Below are 20776 nucleotides of genomic sequence, written 5' to 3'. Positions count from 1 at the left end.
GATACAGGGTTAGGGGTCAACTGGACCTGATAGAGAGAGATACAGGGTCAGGGGTCAACTGGACCTGATAGAGAGAGATACAGGGTTAGGGGTCAACTGGACCTGATAGAGAGAGATACAGGGTTAGGGGTCAACTGGCCCTGATAGAGAGAGATACAGGGTTAGGGGTCAACTGGCCCTGATAGAGAGAGATACAGGGTTAGGGGTCAACTGGACCTGAGAGAGAGATACAGGGTTAGGGGTCAACTGGACCTGAGAGAGAGATACAGGGTTAGGGGTCAACTGGACCTGATAGAGAGAGATACAGGGTTAGGGGTCAACTGGACCTGATAGAGAGAGATACAGGGTTAGGGGTCAACTGGCCCTGATAGAGAGAGATACAGGGTTAGGGGTCAACTGGACCTGATAGAGAGAGATACAGGGTTAGGGGTCAACTGGACCTGATAGAGATTCAGGGTTAGGGGTCAACCGGACCTGATAGAGAGAGATACAGGGTTAGGGGTCAACTGGACCTGATAGAGAGAGATACAGGGTTAGGGGTCAACTGGACCTGATAGAGAGAGATACAGGGTTAGGGGTCAACTGGCCCTGATAGAGAGAGATACAGGGTTAGGGGTCAACTGGACCTGATAGAGAGAGATACAGGGTTAGGGGTCAACTGGCCCTGAGAGAGAGATACAGGGTTAGGGGTCAACTGGACCTGATAGAGAGAGATACAGGGTTAGGGGTCAACTGGCCCTGAGAGAGAGATACAGGGTTAGGGGTCAACTGGACCTGATAGAGAGAGATACAGGGTTAACTGGACCTGATAGAGAGAGATACAGGGTTAGGGGTCAACTGGACCTGATAGAGATACAGGGTTAGGGGTCAACTGGACCTGATAGAGAGAGATACAGGGTTAGGGGTCAACTGGACCTGATAGAGAGAGATACAGGGTTAGGGGTCAACTGGACCTGATAGAGAGAGATACAGGGTTAGGGGTCAACTGGACCTGATAGAGAGAGATACAGGGTTAGGGGTCAACTAGACCTGATAGAGAGAGATACAGGGTTAGGGGTCAACTGGACCTGATAGAGAGAGATACAGGGTTAGGGGTCAACTGGACCTGATAGAGAGAGATACAGGGTTAGGGGTCAACTGGACCTGATAGAGAGAGATACAGGGTTAGGGGTTAACTGGACCTGATAGAGAGAGATACAGGGTTAGGGGTCAACTGGACCTGATAGAGAGAGATACAGGGTTAGGGGTCAACTGGACCTGATAGAGAGAGATACAGGGTTAGGGGTCAACTGGACCTGATAGAGAGAGATACAGGGTGAGGGGTCAACTGGACCTGATAGAGAGAGATACAGGGTTAGGGGTCAACTGGACCTGATAGAGAGAGATACAGGGTTAGGGGTCAACTGGACCTGAGAGAGAGATACAGGGTTAGGGGTCAACTGGACCTGATAGAGAGAGATACAGGGTTAGGGGTCAACTGGACCTGATAGAGAGAGATACAGGGTTAGGGGTCAACTGGACCTGATAGAGAGAGATAAAGGGTGAGGGGTCAACTGGACCTGATAGAGAGAGATACAGGGTTAGGGGTCAACTGGACCTGATAGAGAGAGATACAGGGTTAGGGGTTAACTGGACCTGATAGAGAGAGATACAGGGTTAGGGGTCAACTGGACCTGATAGAGAGAGATACAGGGTCAACTGGACCTGATAGAGAGAGATACAGGGTTAGGGGTCAACTGGACCTGATAGAGACAGATACAGGGTTAGGGGTCAACTGGACCTGATAGAGAGAGATACAGGGTTAGGGGTCAACTGGACCTGATAGAGAGAGATACAGGGTTAGGGGTCAACTGGACCTGATAGAGAGAGATACAGGGTTAGGGGTCAACTGGACCTGAGAGAGAGATACAGGGTTAGGGGTCAACTGGACCTGAGAGAGAGATACAGGGTTAGGGGTCAACTGGACCTGAGAGAGAGATACAGGGTTAGGGGTCAACTGGACCTGATAGATAGAGATACAGGGTTAGGGGTCAACCGGACCTGATAGAGAGAGATACAGGGTTAGGGGTCAACCGGACCTGATAGAGAGAGATACAGGGTTAGGGGTCAACTGGACCTGATAGAGATTCAGGGTTAGGGGTCAACCGGACCTGATAGAGAGAGATACAGGGTTAGGGGTCAACTGGACCTGATAGAGAGAGATACAGGGTTAGGGGTCAACTGGCCCTGATAGAGAGAGATACAGGGTTAGGGGTCAACTGGACCTGATAGAGAGAGATACAGGGTTAGGGGTCAACTGGACCTGATAGAGAGAGATACAGGGTTAGGGGTCAACCGGACCTGATAGAGAGAGATACAGGGTTAGGGGTCAACTGGACCTGATAGAGAGAGATACAGGGTTAGGGGTCAACTGGACCTGATAGAGAGAGATACAGGGTTAGGGGTCAACTGGACCTGATAGAGAGAGATACAGGGTTAGGGGTCAACTGGCCCTGATAGAGAGAGATACAGGGTTAGGGGTCAACTGGACCTGATAGAGATTCAGGGTTAGGGGTCAACTGGACCTGATAGAGAGAGATACAGGGTTAGGGGTCAACTGGACCTGATAGAGAGAGATACAGGGTTAGGGGTCAACCGGACCTGATAGAGAGAGATACAGGGTTAGGGGTCAACTGGACCTGATAGAGAGAGATACAGGGTTAGGGGTCAACTGGACCTGATAGAGAGAGATACAGGGTTAACTGGACCTGATAGAGAGAGATACAGGGTTAGGGGTCAACTGGACTTGATAGAGAGAGATACAGGGTTAGGGGTCAACTGGACCTGATAGAGAGAGATACAGGGTTAGGGGTCAACCGGACCTGATAGAGAGAGATACAGGGTTAGGGGTCAACTGGACCTGATAGAGAGAGATACAGGGTTAGGGGTCAACCGGACCTGATAGAGAGAGATACAGGGTTAGGGGTCAACTGGACCTGATAGAGATTCAGGGTTAGGGGTCAACCGGACCTGATAGAGAGAGATACAGGGTTAGGGGTCAACTGGACCTGATAGAGATTCAGGGTTAGGGGTCAACCGGACCTGATAGAGAGAGATACAGGGTTAGGGGTCAACTGGACCTGATAGAGAGAGATACAGGGTTAGGGGTCAACTGGCCCTGATAGAGAGAGATACAGGGTTAGGGGTCAACTGGACCTGATAGAGAGAGATACAGGGTTAGGGGTCAACTGGACCTGATAGAGAGAGATACAGGGTTAACTGGACCTGATAGAGAGAGATACAGGGTTAGGGGTCAACTGGACCTGATAGAGAGAGATACAGGGTTAGGGGTCAACCGGACCTGATAGAGAGAGATACAGGGTTAGGGGTCAACTGGACCTGATAGAGAGAGATACAGGGTTAGGGGTTAACTGGACCTGATAGAGAGAGATACAGGGTTAGGGGTCAACTGGACCTGATAGAGAGAGATACAGGGTTAGGGGTCAACTGGACCTGATAGAGAGAGATACAGGGTTAGGGGTCAACTGGACCTGAGAGAGAGATACAGGGTTAGGGGTCAACTGGACCTGATAGAGAGAGATACAGGGTTAGGGGTCAACTGGACCTGATAGAGAGAGATACAGGGTTAGGGGTCAACTGGACCTGATAGAGAGAGATACAGGGTTAGGGGTCAACTGGACCTGATAGAGAGAGATACAGGGTTAGGGGTCAACTGGACCTGATAGAGAGAGATATAGGGTTAGGGGTCAACTGGACCTGATAGAGAGAGATACAGGGTTAGGGGTCAACTGGACCTGATAGAGAGAGATACAGGGTTAGGGGTCAACTGGACCTGATAGAGAGAGATACAGGGTTAGGGGTCAACTGGACCTGATAGAGAGAGATACAGGGTTAGGGGTCAACCGGACCTGATAGAGAGAGATACAGGGTTAGGGGTCAACCGGACCTGATAGAGAGAGATACAGGGTTAGGGGTCAACCGGACCTGATAGAGAGAGATACAGGGTTAGGGGTCAACTGGACCTGAGGGGTCAAGAGAGAGATACAGGGTTAGGGGTCAACTGGACCTGATAGAGAGAGATACAGGGTTAGGGGTCAACCGGACCTGATAGAGAGAGATACAGGGTTAGGGGTCAACCGGACCTGATAGAGAGAGATACAGGGTTAGGGGTCAACTGGACCTGATAGAGAGAGATACAGGGTTAGGGGTCAACTGGACCTGATAGAGAGAGATACAGGGTTAGGGGTCAACTGGACCTGATAGAGAGAGATACAGGGTTAGGGGTCAACTGGACCTGATAGAGAGAGATACAGGGTTAGGGGTCAACTGGACCTGATAGAGAGAGATACAGGGTTAGGGGTCAACTGGACCTGATAGAGAGAGATACAGGGTTAGGGGTCAACTGGACCTGATAGAGAGAGATACAGGGTTAGGGGTCAACTGGACCTGATAGAGAGAGATACAGGGTTAGGGGTCAACTGGACCAGAGAGAGATACAGGGTTAGGGGTCAACTGGACCTGATAGAGATACAGGGTTAGGGGTCAACTGGACCTGATAGAGAGAGATACAGGGTTAGGGGTCAACTGGACCTGATAGAGAGAGATACAGGGTTAGGGGTCAACTGGACCTGATAGAGAGAGATACAGGGTTAGGGGTCAACCGGACCTGATAGAGAGAGATACAGGGTTAGGGGTCAACTGGACCTGATAGAGAGAGATACAGGGTTAGGGGTCAACTGGACCTGATAGAGAGAGATACAGGGTTAGGGGTCAACTGGACCTGATAGAGAGAGATACAGGGTTAGGGGTCAACTGGACCTGATAGAGAGAGATACAGGGTTAGGGGTCAACTGGACCTGATAGAGAGAGATACTGGGTTAGGGGTTAACTGTGTAATTCACCATGTTGATACTTGAAGTCTATATAGCAGCGTTCTGTAGGGTGTAGTGTGTAGTGTGTAGGGGGTAGTGTGTAGGGTGTAGTGTGTAATTCACCATGTTGATACTTGAAGTCTATATAGCAGCGTTCTGTAGGGTGTAGTGTGTAGGGTGTAGTGTGTAGGGTGTAGGGGGTAGTGTGTAGGGTGTAGTGTGTAGGGTGTAGGGTGTAGGGGGTAGTGTGTAGGGTGTAGTGTGTAATTCACCATGTTGATACTTGAAGTCTATATAGCAGCGTTCTGTAGGGTGTAGGGTGTAGTGTGTAGGGTGTAGTGTGTAAGTCACCATGTTGATACTTGAAGTCTATATAGCAGCGTTCTGTAGGGTGTAGGGTGTAGTGTGTAGGGTGTAGTGTGTAATTCACCATGTTGATACTTGAAGTCTATATAGCAGCGTTCTGCAGGGTGTAGTGTGTAGTGTGTAGGGTGTAGTGTGTAATTCACCATGTTGATACTTGAAGTCTATATAGCAGCGTTCTGTAGGGTGTAGGGTGTAGTGTGTAGTGTGTAATTCACCATGTTGATACTTGAAGTCTATATAGCAGCGTTCTGTAGGGTGTAGGGTGTAGGGGGTAGTGTGTAGTGTGTAGGGTGTAGGGGGTAGGGTGTAGTGTGTAAGTCACCATGTTGATACTTGAAGTCTATATAGCAGCGTTCTGTAGGGTGTAGGGTGTAGTGTGTAGGGTGTAGTGTGTAGTGTGTAGGGGGTAGTGTGTAGTGTGTAGGGTGTAGTGTGTAGTGTGTAGGGTGTAAGTCACCATGTTGATACTTGAAGTCTATATAGCAGCGTTCTGTAGGGTGTAGGGGGTAGTGTGTAGTGTGTAATTCACCATGTTGATACTTGAAGTCTATATAGCAGCGTTCTGTAGGGTGTAGTGTGTAGGGTGTAGTGTGTAGGGGGTAGTGTGTAGGGTGTAGGGTGTAGTGTGTAGGGTGTAGTGTGTAAGTCACCATGTTGATACTTGAAGTCTATATAGCAGCGTTCTGTAGGGTGTAGGGTGTAGTGTGTAGGGTGTAGTGTGTAAGTCACCATGTTGATACTTGAAGTCTATATAGCAGCGTTCTGTAGGGTGTAGTGTGTAGGGGGTAGTGTGTAGTGTGTAAGTCACCATGTTGATACTTGAAGTCTATATAGCAGCGTTCTGTAGGGTGTAGTGTGTAGGGGGTAGTGTGTAGGGGGTAGTGTGTAGGGTGTAGTGTGTAGGGGGTAGTGTGTAGGGTGTAGTGTGTAGGGGGTAGTGTGTAGTGTGTAAGTCACCATGTTGATACTTGAAGTCTATATAGCAGCGTTCTGTAGGGTGTAGTGTGTAGTGTGTAGGGTGTAGTGTGTAAGTCACCATGTTGATACTTGAAGTCTATATAGCAGCGTTCTGTAGGGTGTAGTGTGTAGGGGGTAGTGTGTAGGGGGTAGTGTGTAGGGTGTAGTGTGTAGGGGGTAGTGTGTAGGGTGTAGTGTGTAGGGTGTAGGGGGTAGTGTGTAAGTCACCATGTTGACACTTGAAGTCTATATAGCAGCGTTCTGTAGGGGGTAGGGGGTAGTGTGTAGGGGGTAGTGTGTAGGGGGTAGTGTGTAGTGTGTAGGGTGTAGTGTGTAAGTCACCATGTTGATACTTGAAGTCTATATAGCAGCGTTCTGTAGTGTGTAGGGTGTAGTGTGTAGGGGGTACTTGGGCTCAGTTTCAACTGACCTGAGCCCTAGGACCATGCCTCAGGACTACCTGACACGATGACTCCTTGCTGTCCCAAGTCCACCTGGCCGTGCTGCTGCTCCAGTTTCAACTGTTCTGCCTTATTATTATACGACCATGCTGGTCATTTATGAACATTTGAACATCTTGGCCATGTTCTGTTATAATCTCCACCCGGCACAGCCAGAAGAGGACAGGCCACCCCACATAGCCTGGTTCCTCTCTAGGTTTCTTCCTAGGTTTTGGCTTTTCTAGGGAGTTTTTCCTAGCCACCGTGCTTCTACACCTGCATTGCTTGCTGTTTGGGGGTTTAGGCTGGGTTTCTGTACAGCACTCTGAGATATCAGCTGATGTACGAAGGGCTATATAAATAAATTTGATTTGATTTGGGTAGTGTGTAGGGGGTAGGGTGTAGGGGGTAGTGTGTAGGGTGTAGGGGGTAGTGTGTAAGTCACCATGTTGATACTTGAAGTCTATATAGCAGCGTTCTGTAGGGTGTAGGGGGTAGTGTGTAGGGTGTAAGGGGTAGTGTGTAAGTCACCATGTTGATACTTGAAGTCTATATAGCAGCGTTCTGTAGGGGGTAGGGGGTAGTGTGTAGTGTGTAGGGTGTAGGGGGTAGTGTGTAAGTCACCATGTTGATACTTGAAGTCTATATAGCAGCGTTCTGTAGTGTGTAGGGTGTAGGGGGTAGTGTGTAGGGTGTAGGGGGTAGTGTGTAATTCACCATGTTGATACTTGAAGTCTATATAGCAGCGTTCTGTAGGGTGTAGTGTATGGGTGTAGTGTGTAGGGGGTAGTGTGTAGTGTGTAAGTCACCATGTTGATACTTGAAGTCTATATAACAGCGTTCTGTAGGGGGTAGGGTGTAGGGGGTAGTGTGTAGGGGGTAGGGTGTAGTGTGTAGGGTGTAGGGTGTAATTCACCATGTTGATACTTGAAGTCTATATAGCAGCGTTCTGTAGGGGGTAGGGTGTAGTGTGTAGGGTGTAGTGTGTAGGGTGTAATTCACCATGTTGATACTTGAAGTCTATATAGCAGCGTTCTGTAGGGTGTAGTGTGTAGGGTGTAGTGTGTAGGGTGTAGTGTGTAATTCACCATGTTGATACTTGAAGTCTATATAGCAGCGTTCTGTAGGGTGTAGTGTGTAGGGGGTAGTGTGTAGTGTGTAAGTCACCATGTTGATACTTGAAGTCTATATAGCAGCGTTCTGCAGGGTGTAGTGTGTAGGGTGTAGGGGGTAGTGTGTAGGGGGTAGGGTGTAGTGTGTAGGGTGTAGTGTGTAAGTCACCATGTTAATACTTGAAGTCTATATAGCAGCGTTCTGTAGGGTGTAGGGGGTAGTGTGTAGGGGGTAGGGTGTAGTGTGTAGGGTGTAGTGTGTAAGTCACCATGTTAATACTTGAAGTCTATATAGCAGCGTTCTGTAGGGTGTAGGGGGTAGTGTGTAGGGTGTAGGGGGTAGGGTGTAGGGGGTAGGGTGTAGGGGGTAGGGTGTAGGGGGTAGTGTGTAAGTCACCATGTTGATACTTGAAGTCTATATAGCAGCGTTCTGTAGGGTGTAGTGTGTAGGGTGTAGGGGGTAGTGTGTAAGTCACCATGTTGATACTTGAAGTCTATATAGCAGCGTTCTGTAGGGTGTAGTGTGTAGGGTGTAGGGTGTAGTGTGTAAGTCACCATGTTGATACTTGAAGTCTATATAGCAGCGTTCTGTAGGGTGTAGTGTGTAGGGGGTAGTGTGTAGGGGGTAGGGTGTAGTGTGTAGGGTGTAGGGTGTAGTGTGTAAGTCACCATGTTGATACTTGAAGTCTATATAGCAGCGTTCTGTAGGGTGTAGTGTGTAGGGTGTAGTGTGTAGGGGGTAGTGTGTAGGGTGTAGTGTGTAGGGTGTAGTGTGTAAGTCACCATGTTGATACTTGAAGTCTATATAGCAGCGTTCTGCAGGGTGTAGTGTGTAGTGTGTAGGGTGTAGTGTGTAGTGTGTAGTGTGTAGGGTGTAGTGTGTAATTCACCATGTTGATACTTGAAGTCTATATAGCAGCGTTCTGTAGGGTGTAGTGTGTAGTGTGTAGGGTGTAGGGGGTAGTATGTAGTGTGTAAGTCACCATGTTGATACTTGAAGTCTATATAGCAGCGTTCTGTAGGGTGTAGTGTGTAATTCACCATGTTGATACTTGAAGTCTATATAGCAGCGTTCTGTAGGGTGTAGTGTGTAGGGTGTAGTGTGTAAGTCACCATGTTGATACTTGAAGTCTATATAGCAGCGTTCTGTAGGGTGTAGTGTGTAGGGTGTAGTGTGTAAGTCACCATGTTGATACTTGAAGTCTATATAGCAGCGTTCTGTAGGGTGTAGTGTGTAGGGTGTAGTGTGTAAGTCACCATGTTGATACTTGAAGTCTATATAGCAGCGTTCTGTAGGGTGTAGTGTGTAGGGGTAGTGTGTAAGTCACCATGTTGATACTTGAAGTCTATATAGCAGCGTTCTGCAGGGTGTAGGGTGTAGTGTGTAGTGTGTAGTGTGTAGGGTGTAGTGTGTAGGGTGTAGGGTGTAGTGTGTAAGTCACCATGTTGATACTTGAAGTCTATATAGCAGCGTTCTGTAGGGTGTAGGGTGTAGGGGGTAGTGTGTAGTGTGTAGTGTGTAGGGTGTAGTGTGTAAGTCACCATGTTGATACTTGAAGTCTATATAGCAGCGTTCTGCAGTCTGTCTCCTGCGTCGTCTCTTCTCTAACGACTCAGAGTCTTGAAACTGCTTCACTGCTTCACATAAGGCCTGAAACACACAGAGAGACGCCGAGTGAGGCCTGAAACACACAGAGAGACACGCAGAGTGAGGCCTGAAACACACAGAGAGACACGCAGAGAGACACGCCGAGTGAGGCCTGAAACACACAGAGAGACGCCGAGTGAGGCCTGAAACACACAGAGAGACACGCAGAGAGACACGCCGAGTGAGGCCTGAAACACACAGAGAGACACGCCGAGTGAGGCCTGAAACACACAGAGAGACACGCAGAGTGAGGCCTGAAACACACAGAGAGACGCCGAGTGAGGCCTGAAACACACAGAGAGACACGCAGAGAGACACGCCGAGTGAGGCCTGAAACACACAGAGAGACACGCAGAGTGAGGCCTGAAACACACAGAGAGACGCCGAGTGAGGCCTGAAACACACAGAGAGACACGCAGAGAGACACGCCGAGTGAGGCCTGAAACACACAGAGAGACACGCAGAGTGAGGCCTGAAACACACAGAGAGACGCCGAGTGAGGCCTGAAACACACAGAGAGACACGCAGAGAGACACGCCGAGTGAGGCCTGAAACACACAGAGAGACACGCAGAGTGAGGCCTGAAACACACAGAGAGACGCCGAGTGAGGCCTGAAACACACAGAGAGACACGCAGAGTGAGGACTGAAACACACAGAGAGACACGCCGAGTGAGGCCTGAAACACACATAGACACGCCGAGTGAGGCCTGAAACACACAGAGACACGCCGAGTGAGGCCTGAAACACACAGAGAGACACGCAGAGTGAGGCCTGAAACACACAGAGAGACGCCGAGTGAGGCCTGAAACACACAGAGAGACACGCAGAGTGAGACCTGAAACACACAGAGACACGCCGAGTGAGGCCTGAAACACACGGAGAGACACGCCGAGTGAGGCCTGAAACACACAGAGAGACACGCCGAGTGAGGCCTGAAACACACAGAGAGACACGTCGAGTGAGCCCTGAAACACACAGAGAGACACGCCGAGTGAGACCTGAAACACAGAGAGACACGCTGAGTGAGGCCTGAAACACACAGAGAGACACGCCGAGTGAGGCCTGAAACACACAGAGAGACACGCCGAGTGAGGCCGGAAACACACAGAGAGACGCCGAGTGAGGCCTGAAACACACAGAGAGACACGCCGAGTGAGGCCTGAAACACACAGAGAGACACGCCGAGTGAGGCCTGAAACACACAGAGAGACACGCCGAGTGAGGCCTGAAACACACAGAGAGACACGCAGAGTGAGGCCTGAAACACACAGAGAGACGCCGAGTGAGGCCTGAAACACACAGAGAGACACGCAGAGTGAGGACTGAAACACACAGAGAGACACGCCGAGTGAGGCCTGAAACACACATAGACACGCCGAGTGAGGCCTGAAACACACAGAGAGACACACAGAGTGAGGCCTGAAACACACAGAGAGACGCCGAGTGAGGCCTGAAACACACAGAGAGACGCAGAGTGAGGCCTGAAACACACAGAGAGACACGCAGAGTGAGACCTGAAACACACAGAGACACGCCGAGTGAGGCCTGAAACACACGGAGAGACGCCGAGTGAGGCCTGAAACACACAGAGAGACACGTCGAGTGAGCCCTGAAACACACAGAGAGACACGCCGAGTGAGGCCTGAAACACACAGAGAGACACGTCGAGTGAGCCCTGAAACACACAGAGAGACACGCCGAGTGAGGCCTGAAACACACAGAGAGACACGCCGAGTGAGGCCTGAAACACACAGAGAGACACGCAGAGTGAGGCCTGAAACACACAGAGAGACACGCCGAGTGAGGCCTGAAACACACAGAGAGAGAGACACGCAGAGTGAGGCCTGAAACAGACAGAAATACACAGAGTGAGGCCTGAAACACACAGAGAGAGACATGCCGAGTGAGGCCTGAAACACAGAGAGACACGCCGAGTGAGGCCTGAAACACACAGAGAGAGAGACACGCAGAGTGAGGCCTGGAACACACAGAGAGACACACAGAGAGACACGCTGAGTGAGGCCTGAAACACACAGATAGACACGCCGAGTGAGACCTGAAACACACAGAGAGAGACACGTCAAGTGAGGCCTGAAACACACAGAGAGAGACACGTCGAGTGAGGCCTGAAACACAGAGAGAGACACGCCGAGTGAGACCTGAAACACACAGAGAGAGACACGTCAAGTGAGGCCTGAAACACACAGAGAGAGACACGTCGAGTGAGGCCTGAAACACACAGAGAGAGACGCCGAGTGAGGCCTGAAACACACAGAGAGAGACGCCGAGTGAGGCCTGAAACACAGAGACACGTCGAGTGAGGCCTGAAACACACAGAGAGAGACGCCGAGTGAGGCCTGAAACACACAGAGAGACACGCCGAGTGAGGCCTGAAACACACAGAGAGACACGCCGAGTGAGGCCTGAAACACACAGAGAGACGCCGAGTGAGACCTGAAACACAGAGACAGACAGTACCTTGCGTGTGATTGCGTAGTGCCCCTTCATGGCGTTGAGGCTCCATTTGATGTCCTGACAGGAAATCATCCTGAAGTCCCCCATCAAGAGGTCAGCTGCCTGCATCGACGCCTCCTGACCCACCTGACCTAACGACCCCAGGTCAAACAGGTCCTCCGCAGACTACAGAGAGAGAGAGACAGGGCTAACACTAGGGACAGGACGTTTAGAGAGACAGGACTAACACTAGGGATGGGGGGTTTAGAGAGACAGGACTAACACTAGGGACAGGACGTTTAGAGAGACAGGACTAACACTAGGGACAGGACTAACACTAGGGACAGGACGTTTAGAGAGACAGGACTAACACTAGGGATGGGGGGTTTAGAGAGACAGGACTAACACTAGGGATGGGGGGTTTAGAGAGACAGGACTAACACTAGGGACAGGACTAACACTAGGGACAGGACTAACACTGGGGACAGGACTAACACTAGGGACAGGACGTTTAGAGAGACAGGACTAACACTAGGGATGGGGGGGTTTAGAGAGACAGGACTAACACTAGGGATGGGGGGGTTTAGAGAGACAGGACTAACACTAGGGATGGGGGGGTTTAGAGACACGACTAACACTAGGGATGGGGGGTTTAGAGAGACAGGACTAACACTAGGGATGGGGGGTTTAGAGAGACAGGGCTAACACTAGGGACAGGACTAACACTAGGGACAGGACTAACACTGGGGACAGGACTAACACTAGGGACAGGACGTTTAGAGAGACAGGACTAACACTAGGGATGGGGGGGTTTAGAGAGACAGGACTAACACTAGGGATGGGGGGGTTTAGAGAGACAGGACTAACACTAGGGATGGGGGGGTTTAGAGACACGACTAACACTAGGGATGGGGGGGTTTAGAGAGAGAGACAGGACTAACACTAGGGACAGGACTAACACTAGGGACAGGACTAACACTAGGGACAGGACTAACACTAGGGACAGGACTAACACTAGGGACAGGACTAACACTAGGGACAGGACGTTTAGAGAGACAGGACTAACACTAGGGACAGGACTAACACTAGGGACAGGACGTTTAGAGAGACAGGACTAACACTAGGGATGGGGGGGTTTAGAGAGACAGGACTAACACTAGGGACATGACGTTTAGAGAGACAGGGCTAACACTAGGGACAGGACGTTTAGAGAGACAGGACTAACACTAGGGACAGGACGTTTAGAGAGACAGGACTAACACTAGGGACAGGACGTTTAGAGAGACAGGACTAACACTAGGGACAGGACGTTTAGAGAGACAGGACTAACACTAGGGACAGGACGTTTAGAGAGACAGGGCTAACACTAGGGACAGGACGTTTAGAGAGACAGGACTAACACTAGGGACAGGACGTTTAGAGAGACAGGACTAACACTAGGGACAGGACGTTTAGAGAGACAGGACTAACACTAGGGAGGGGGGGTTTAGAGAGACAGGACTAACACTAGGGACAGGACGTTTAGAGAGACAGGACTAACACTAGGGACAGGACGTTTAGAGAGACAGGACTAACACTAGGGACAGGACGTTTAGAGAGACAGGACTAACACTAGGGACAGGACGTTTAGAGAGACAGGACTAACACTAGGGACAGGACGTTTAGAGAGACAGGACTAACACTAGGGATGGGGGGGTTTAGAGAGACAGGACTAACACTAGGGATGGGGGCGTTTAGAGAGACAGGACTAACACTAGGGACAGGACGTTTAGAGAGACAGGACTAACACTAGGGATGGGGGGGTTTAGAGAGAGAGACAGGACTAACACTAGGGACAGGTCGTTTAGAGAGACAGGACTAACACTAGGGACAGGACGTTTAGAGAGACAGGACTAACACTAGGGACAGGACGTTTAGAGAGACAGGACTAACACTAGGGACAGGACGTTTAGAGAGACAGGACTAACACTAGGGACAGGACGTTTAGAGAGACAGGACTAACACTAGGGATGGGGGGGTTTAGAGAGACAGGACTAACACTAGGGATGGGGGGTTTAGAGAGACAGGACTAACACTAGGGATGGGGGGGGGTTTAGAGAGACAGGACTAACACTAGGGACAGGACGTTTAGAGAGACAGGACTAACACTAGGGACAGGACGTTTAGAGAGACAGGACTAACACTAGGGACAGGACGTTTAGAGAGACAGGACTAACACTAGGGATGGGGGGGTTTAGAGAGACAGGACTAACACTAGGGATGGGGGGGGTTTAGAGAGACAGGACTAACACTAGGGATGGGGGGGTTTAGAGAGACAGGACTAACACTAGGGACAGGACGTTTAGAGAGACAGGACTAACACTAGGGACAGGACATTTAGAGAGACAGGACTAACACTAGGGACAGGACGTTTAGAGAGACAGGGCTAACACTAGGGACAGGTCGTTTAGAGAGACAGGACTAACACTGGGGACAGGACGTTTAGAGAGACAGGACTAACACTAGGGACAGGACGTTTAGAGAGACAGGACTAACACTAGGGACAGGACGTTTAGAGAGAGAGGACTAACACTGGGGACAGGACGTTTAGAGAGACAGGACTAACACTAGGGACGGGACGTTTAGAGAGACAGGACTAACACTAGGGATGGGGGGGTTTAGAGAGACAGGGCTAACACTAGGGACAGGACGTTTAGAGAGACAGGACTAACACTAGGGACAGGACGGTTTAGAGAGACAGGACTAACACTAGGGACAGGACGTTTAGAGAGACAGGACTAACACTAGGGACGGGGGGGTTTAGAGAGACAGGACTAACACTAGGGACAGGACGTTTAGAGAGACAGGACTAACACTAGGGACGGGGGGGTTTAGAGAGACAGGACTAACACTAGGGACAGGGGGTTTAGAGAGACAGGACTAACACTAGGGACAGGGGGTTTAGAGAGACAGGACTAACACTAGGGACAGGACGTTTAGAGAGACAGGACTAACACTAGGGACAGGACGTTTAGAGAGACAGGACTAACACTAGGGACAGGACGTTTAGAGAGACAGGACTAACACTAGGGACAGGACGTTTAGAGAGACAGGACGTTTAGAGAGACAGGACTAACACTAGGGACAGGACGTTTAGAGAGACAGGACTAACACTAGGGACAGGACGTTTAGAGAGACAGGACTAACACTAGGGACAGGACGTTTAGAGAGACAGGACTAACACTAGGGATGGGGGGCGTTTAGAGAGACAGGACTAACACTAGGGACAGGACGTTTAGAGAGACAGGACTGACACTAGGGACAGGACGTTTAGAGAGACAGGACTAACACTAGGGACAGGACGTTTAGAGAGAGAGGACTAACACTAGGGATGGGGGGGTTTAGAGAGACAGGACTAACACTAGGGATGGGGGGTTTAGAGAGACAGGGCTAACACTAGGGATGGGGGGGTTTAGAGAGACAGGACTAACACTAGGGACAGGACGTTTAGAGAGACAGGACTAACACTAGGGATGGGGGGGTTTAGAGAGACAGGACTAACACTAGGGATGGGGGGTTTAGAGAGACAGGACTAACACTAGGGACAGGACGTTTAGAGAGACAGGACTAACACTAGGGACAGGACGTTTAGAGAGACAGGACTAACACTAGGGATGGGGGGGTTTAGAGAGACAGGACTAACACTAGGGACAGGACGTTTAGAGAGACAGGACTAACACTAGGGATGGGGGGGTTTAGAGAGACAGGACTAACACTAGGGACAGGACGTTTAGAGAGACAGGGCTAACACTAGGGATGGGGGGCGTTTAGAGAGACAGGACTAACACTAGGGACAGGACGTTTAGAGAGACAGGACTAACACTAGGGACAGGACGTTTAGAGAGACAGGACTAACACTAGGGATGGGGGCGTTTAGAGAGACAGGACTAACACTAGGGACAGGACGTTTAGGGAGACAGGACTAACACTAGGGACAGGACGTTTAGAGAGACAGGACTAACACTAGGGATGGGGGGGTTTAGAGAGACAGGACTAACACTAGGGATGGGGGCGTTTAGAGAGACAGGACTAACACTAGGGATGGGGGGGTTTAGAGAGACAGGACTAACACTAGGGATGGGGGGGTTTAGAGAGACAGGACTAACACTAGGGATGGGAGGGGGTTTAGAGAGACAGGACTAACACTAGGGACAGGACGTTTAGAGAGACAGGACTAACACTAGGGACAGGACGTTTAGAGAGACAGGACTAACACTAGGGACAGGACGTTTAGAGAGAGAGGACTAACACTAGGGATGGGGGGGTTTAGAGAGACAGGACTAACACTAGGGATGGGGGGGTTTAGAGAGACAGGGCTAACACTAGGGATGGGGGGGTTTAGAGAGACAGGACTAACACTAGGGACAGGACGTTTAGAGAGACAGGACTAACACTAGGGATGGGGGGTTTAGAGAGACAGGACTAACACTAGGGATGGGGGGTTTAGAGAGACAGGACTAACACTAGGGACAGGACGTTTAGAGAGACAGGACTAACACTAGGGACAGGACATTTAGAGAGACAGGACTAACACTAGGGACAGGACGTTTAGAGAGACAGGACTAACACTAGGGACAGGACGTTTAGAGAGAGAGGACTAACACTAGGGATGGGGGGGTTTAGAGAGACAGGACTAACACTAGGGATGGGGGGTTTAGAGAGACAGGGCTAACACTAGGGATGGGGGGTTTAGAGAGACAGGACTAACACTAGGGACAGGACGTTTAGAGAGACAGGACTAACACTAGGGATGGGGGGTTTAGAGAGACAGGACTAACACTAGGGATGGGGGGTTTAGAGAGACAGGACTAACACTAGGGATGGGGGGTTTAGAGAGACAGGACTAACACTAGGGATGGGGGGGTTTAGAGAGACAGGACTAACACTAGGGACAGGACGTTTAGAGAGAGAGACAGGACTAACACTAGGGATGGGGACGTTTAGAGAGACAGGACTAACACTAGGGATGGGGGGGTTTAGAGAGACAGGACTAACACTAGGGATGGGTGGGTTTAGAGAGACAGGACTAACACTAGGGATGGGGGCGTTTAGAGAGACAGGACTAACACTAGGGATGGGGGGGTTTAGAGAGACAGGACTAACACTAGGGATGGGGGGGTTTAGAGAGACAGGACTAACACTAGGGAGGGGGGGTTTAGAGAGACAGGACTAACACTAGGGACAGGACGTTTAGAGAGACAGGACTAACACTAGGGACAGGACGTTTAGAGAGACAGGACTAACACTAGGGACAGGACGTTTAGAGAGAGAGGACTAACACTAGGGATGGGGGGGTTTAGAGAGACAGGACTAACACTAGGGATGGGGGGTTTAGAGAGACAGGGCTAACACTAGGGATGGGGGGTTTAGAGAGACAGGACTAACACTAGGGACAGGACGTTTAGAGAGACAGGACTAACACTAGGGATGGGGGGGTTTAGAGAGACAGGACTAACACTAGGGATGGGGGGGTTTAGAGAGACAGGACTAACACTAGGGATGGGGGGGGTTTAGAGAGACAGGACTAACACTAGGGACAGGACGTTTAGAGAGAGAGACAGGACTAACACTAGGGATGGGGACGTTTAGAGAGACAGGACTAACACTAGGGACAGGACGTTTAGAGAGACAGGACTAACACTAGGGACAGGACGTTTAGAGAGACAGGACTAACACTAGGGATGGGGACGTTTAGAGAGACAGGGCTAACACTAGGGATGGGGGGGTTTAGAGAGACAGGACTAACACTAGGGACAGGACGTTTAGAGAGACAGGGCTAACACTAGGGACAGGACGTTTAGAGAGACAGGACTAACACTAGGGATGGGGACGTTTAGAGAGACAGGACTAACACTAGGGACAGGACGTTTAGAGAGACAGGACTAACACTAGGGATGGGGGGTTTAGAGAGACAGGACTAACACTAGGGACAGGACGTTTAGAGAGACAGGACTAACACTAGGGATGGGGGGCGTTTAGAGAGACAGGACTAACACTAGGGATGGGGGCGTTTAGAGAGACAGGACTAACACTAGGGACAGGGCGTTTAGAGAGACAGGACTAACACTAGGGACAGGACGTTTAGAGAGACAGGACTAACACTAGGGATGGGGGGGGTTTAGAGAGACAGGACTAACACTAGGGATGGGGTCGTTTAGAGAGAGAGACAGGACTAACACTAGGGATGGGGGGGTTTAGAGAGACAGGACTAACACTAGGGACAGGACGTTTAGAGAGACAGGACTAACACTAGGGACAGGACGTTTAGAGAGACAGGACTAACACTAGGGACAGGACGTTTAGAGAGACAGGACTAACACTAGGGATGGGGTCATTTAGAGAGACAGGACTAACACTAGGGATGGGGTCATTTAGAGAGACAGGACTAACACTAGGGATGGGGGGGTTTAGAGAGACAGGACTAACACTAGGGATGGGGTCGTTTAGAGAGACAGGACTAACACTAGGGATGGGGTCGTTTAGAGAGACAGGACTAACACTAGGGATGGGGGGGTTTAGAGAGACAGGACTAACACTAGGGATGGGGGGGTTTAGAGAGACAGGACTAACACTAGGGATGGGGTCGTTTAGAGAGACAGGACTAACACTAGGGATGGGGGGTTTAGAGAGACAGGACTAACACTAGGGACAGGACGTTTAGAGAGACAGGACTAACACTAGGGACAGGACGTTTAGAGAGACAGGACTAACACTAGGGATGGGGGGTTTAGAGAGACAGGACTAACACTAGGGATGGGGGCGTTTAGAGAGACAGGACTAACACTAGGGACAGGACGTTTAGAGAGACAGGACTAACACTAGGGATGGGGGTTTAGAGAGAGAGACAGGACTAACACTAGGGACAGGTCGTTTAGAGAGACAGGACTAACACTAGGGACAGGACGTTTAGAGAGACAGGACTAACACTAGGGACAGGACGTTTAGAGAGACAGGACTAACACTAGGGACAGGACGTTTAGAGAGACAGGACTAACACTAGGGACAGGACGTTTAGAGAGACAGGACTAACACTAGGGATGGGGGGTTTAGAGAGACAGGACTAACACTAGGGATGGGGGGTTTAGAGAGACAGGACTAACACTAGGGAGGGGGTTTAGAGAGACAGGCCTAACACTAGGGACAGGACGTTTAGAGAGACAGGACTAACACTAGGGACAGGACGTTTAGAGAGACAGGACTAACACTAGGGACAGGACGTTTAGAGAGACAGGACTAACACTAGGGATGGGGGGGTTTAGAGAGACAGGACTAACACTAGGGATGGGGGGGGTTTAGAGAGACAGGACTAACACTAGGGACAGGACGTTTAGAGAGACAGGACTAACACTAGGGACAGGACGTTTAGAGAGACAGGACTAACACTAGGGACAGGACGTTTAGAGAGACAGGACTAACACTAGGGACAGGACGTTTAGAGAGACAGGACTAACACTAGGGACAGGACGTTTAGAGAGACAGGACTAACACTAGGGACAGGACGTTTAGAGAGACAGGACTAACACTAGGGACAGGACGTTTAGAGAGACAGGACTAACACTAGGGACAGGACGTTTAGAGAGACAGGACTAACACTAGGGACAGGACGTTTAGAGAGACAGGACTAACACTAGGGACAGGACGTTTAGAGAGACAGGACTAACACTAGGGATGGGGGGTTTAGAGAGACAGGACTAACACTAGGGACAGGACGTTTAGAGAGACAGGACTAACACTAGGGATGGGGGGGTTTAGAGAGACAGGACTAACACTAGGGACAGGACGTTTAGAGAGACAGGGCTAACACTAGGGATGGGGGGCGTTTAGAGAGACAGGACTAACACTAGGGACAGGACGTTTAGAGAGACAGGACTAACACTAGGGACAGGACGTTTAGAGAGACAGGACTAACACTAGGGATGGGGGCGTTTAGAGAGACAGGACTAACACTAGGGACAGGACGTTTAGGGAGACAGGACTAACACTAGGGACAGGACGTTTAGAGAGACAGGACTAACACTAGGGATGGGGGGGTTTAGAGAGACAGGACTAACACTAGGGATGGGGGCGTTTAGAGAGACAGGACTAACACTAGGGATGGGGGGGTTTAGAGAGACAGGACTAACACTAGGGATGGGGGGGTTTAGAGAGACAGGACTAACACTAGGGATGGGAGGGAGTTTAGAGAGACAGGACTAACACTAGGGACAGGACGTTTAGAGAGACAGGACTAACACTAGGGACAGGACGTTTAGAGAGACAGGACTAACACTAGGGACAGGACGTTTAGAGAGAGAGGACTAACACTAGGGATGGGGGGGTTTAGAGAGACAGGACTAACACTAGGGATGGGGGGTTTAGAGAGACAGGGCTAACACTAGGGATGGGGGGGTTTAGAGAGACAGGACTAACACTAGGGACAGGACGTTTAGAGAGACAGGACTAACACTAGGGATGGGGGGGTTTAGAGAGACAGGACTAACACTAGGGACAGGACGTTTAGAGAGACAGGACTAACACTAGGGACAGGACGTTTAGAGAGACAGGACTAACACTAGGGACAGGACATTTAGAGAGACAGGACTAACACTAGGGACAGGACGTTTAGAGAGACAGGACTAACACTAGGGACAGGACGTTTAGAGAGAGAGGACTAACACTAGGGATGGGGGGGTTTAGAGAGACAGGACTAACACTAGGGATGGGGGGGTTTAGAGAGACAGGGCTAACACTAGGGATGGGGGGGTTTAGAGAGACAGGACTAACACTAGGGACAGGACGTTTAGAGAGACAGGACTAACACTAGGGACAGGACGTTTAGAGAGACAGGACTAACACTAGGGATGGGGGGGTTTAGAGAGACAGGACTAACACTAGGGATGGGGGCGTT

General features: G+C 50.3%; 1 protein-coding gene across 1 annotated transcript in view; it reads right to left on the bottom strand.

Moving 5' to 3' along the window:
• The window catches only part of rnf216 (ring finger protein 216), a 107579-nt gene that overhangs the window by 52483 nt on the left and 34320 nt on the right, over positions 1 to 20776 (bottom strand). The window contains exons 7-8 of the mRNA XM_064964681.1: positions 11875 to 12036; positions 9289 to 9397 (exon numbers count right to left, since the gene is read on the bottom strand). Coding sequence (XP_064820753.1) covers positions 9289 to 9397; positions 11875 to 12036 — 271 coding nt within the window. The remainder of the gene's footprint in view (positions 1 to 9288; positions 9398 to 11874; positions 12037 to 20776) is intronic.

The sequence above is a fragment of the Oncorhynchus masou genome, unplaced genomic scaffold, assembly GCF_036934945.1.
Source record: "Oncorhynchus masou masou isolate Uvic2021 unplaced genomic scaffold, UVic_Omas_1.1 unplaced_scaffold_181, whole genome shotgun sequence".
NCBI lineage: Eukaryota > Metazoa > Chordata > Actinopteri > Salmoniformes > Salmonidae > Oncorhynchus > Oncorhynchus masou.
The sequence above is the reverse complement of the archived record's forward strand: the minus strand, read 5'-3'. Positions and strand labels throughout refer to the sequence as shown.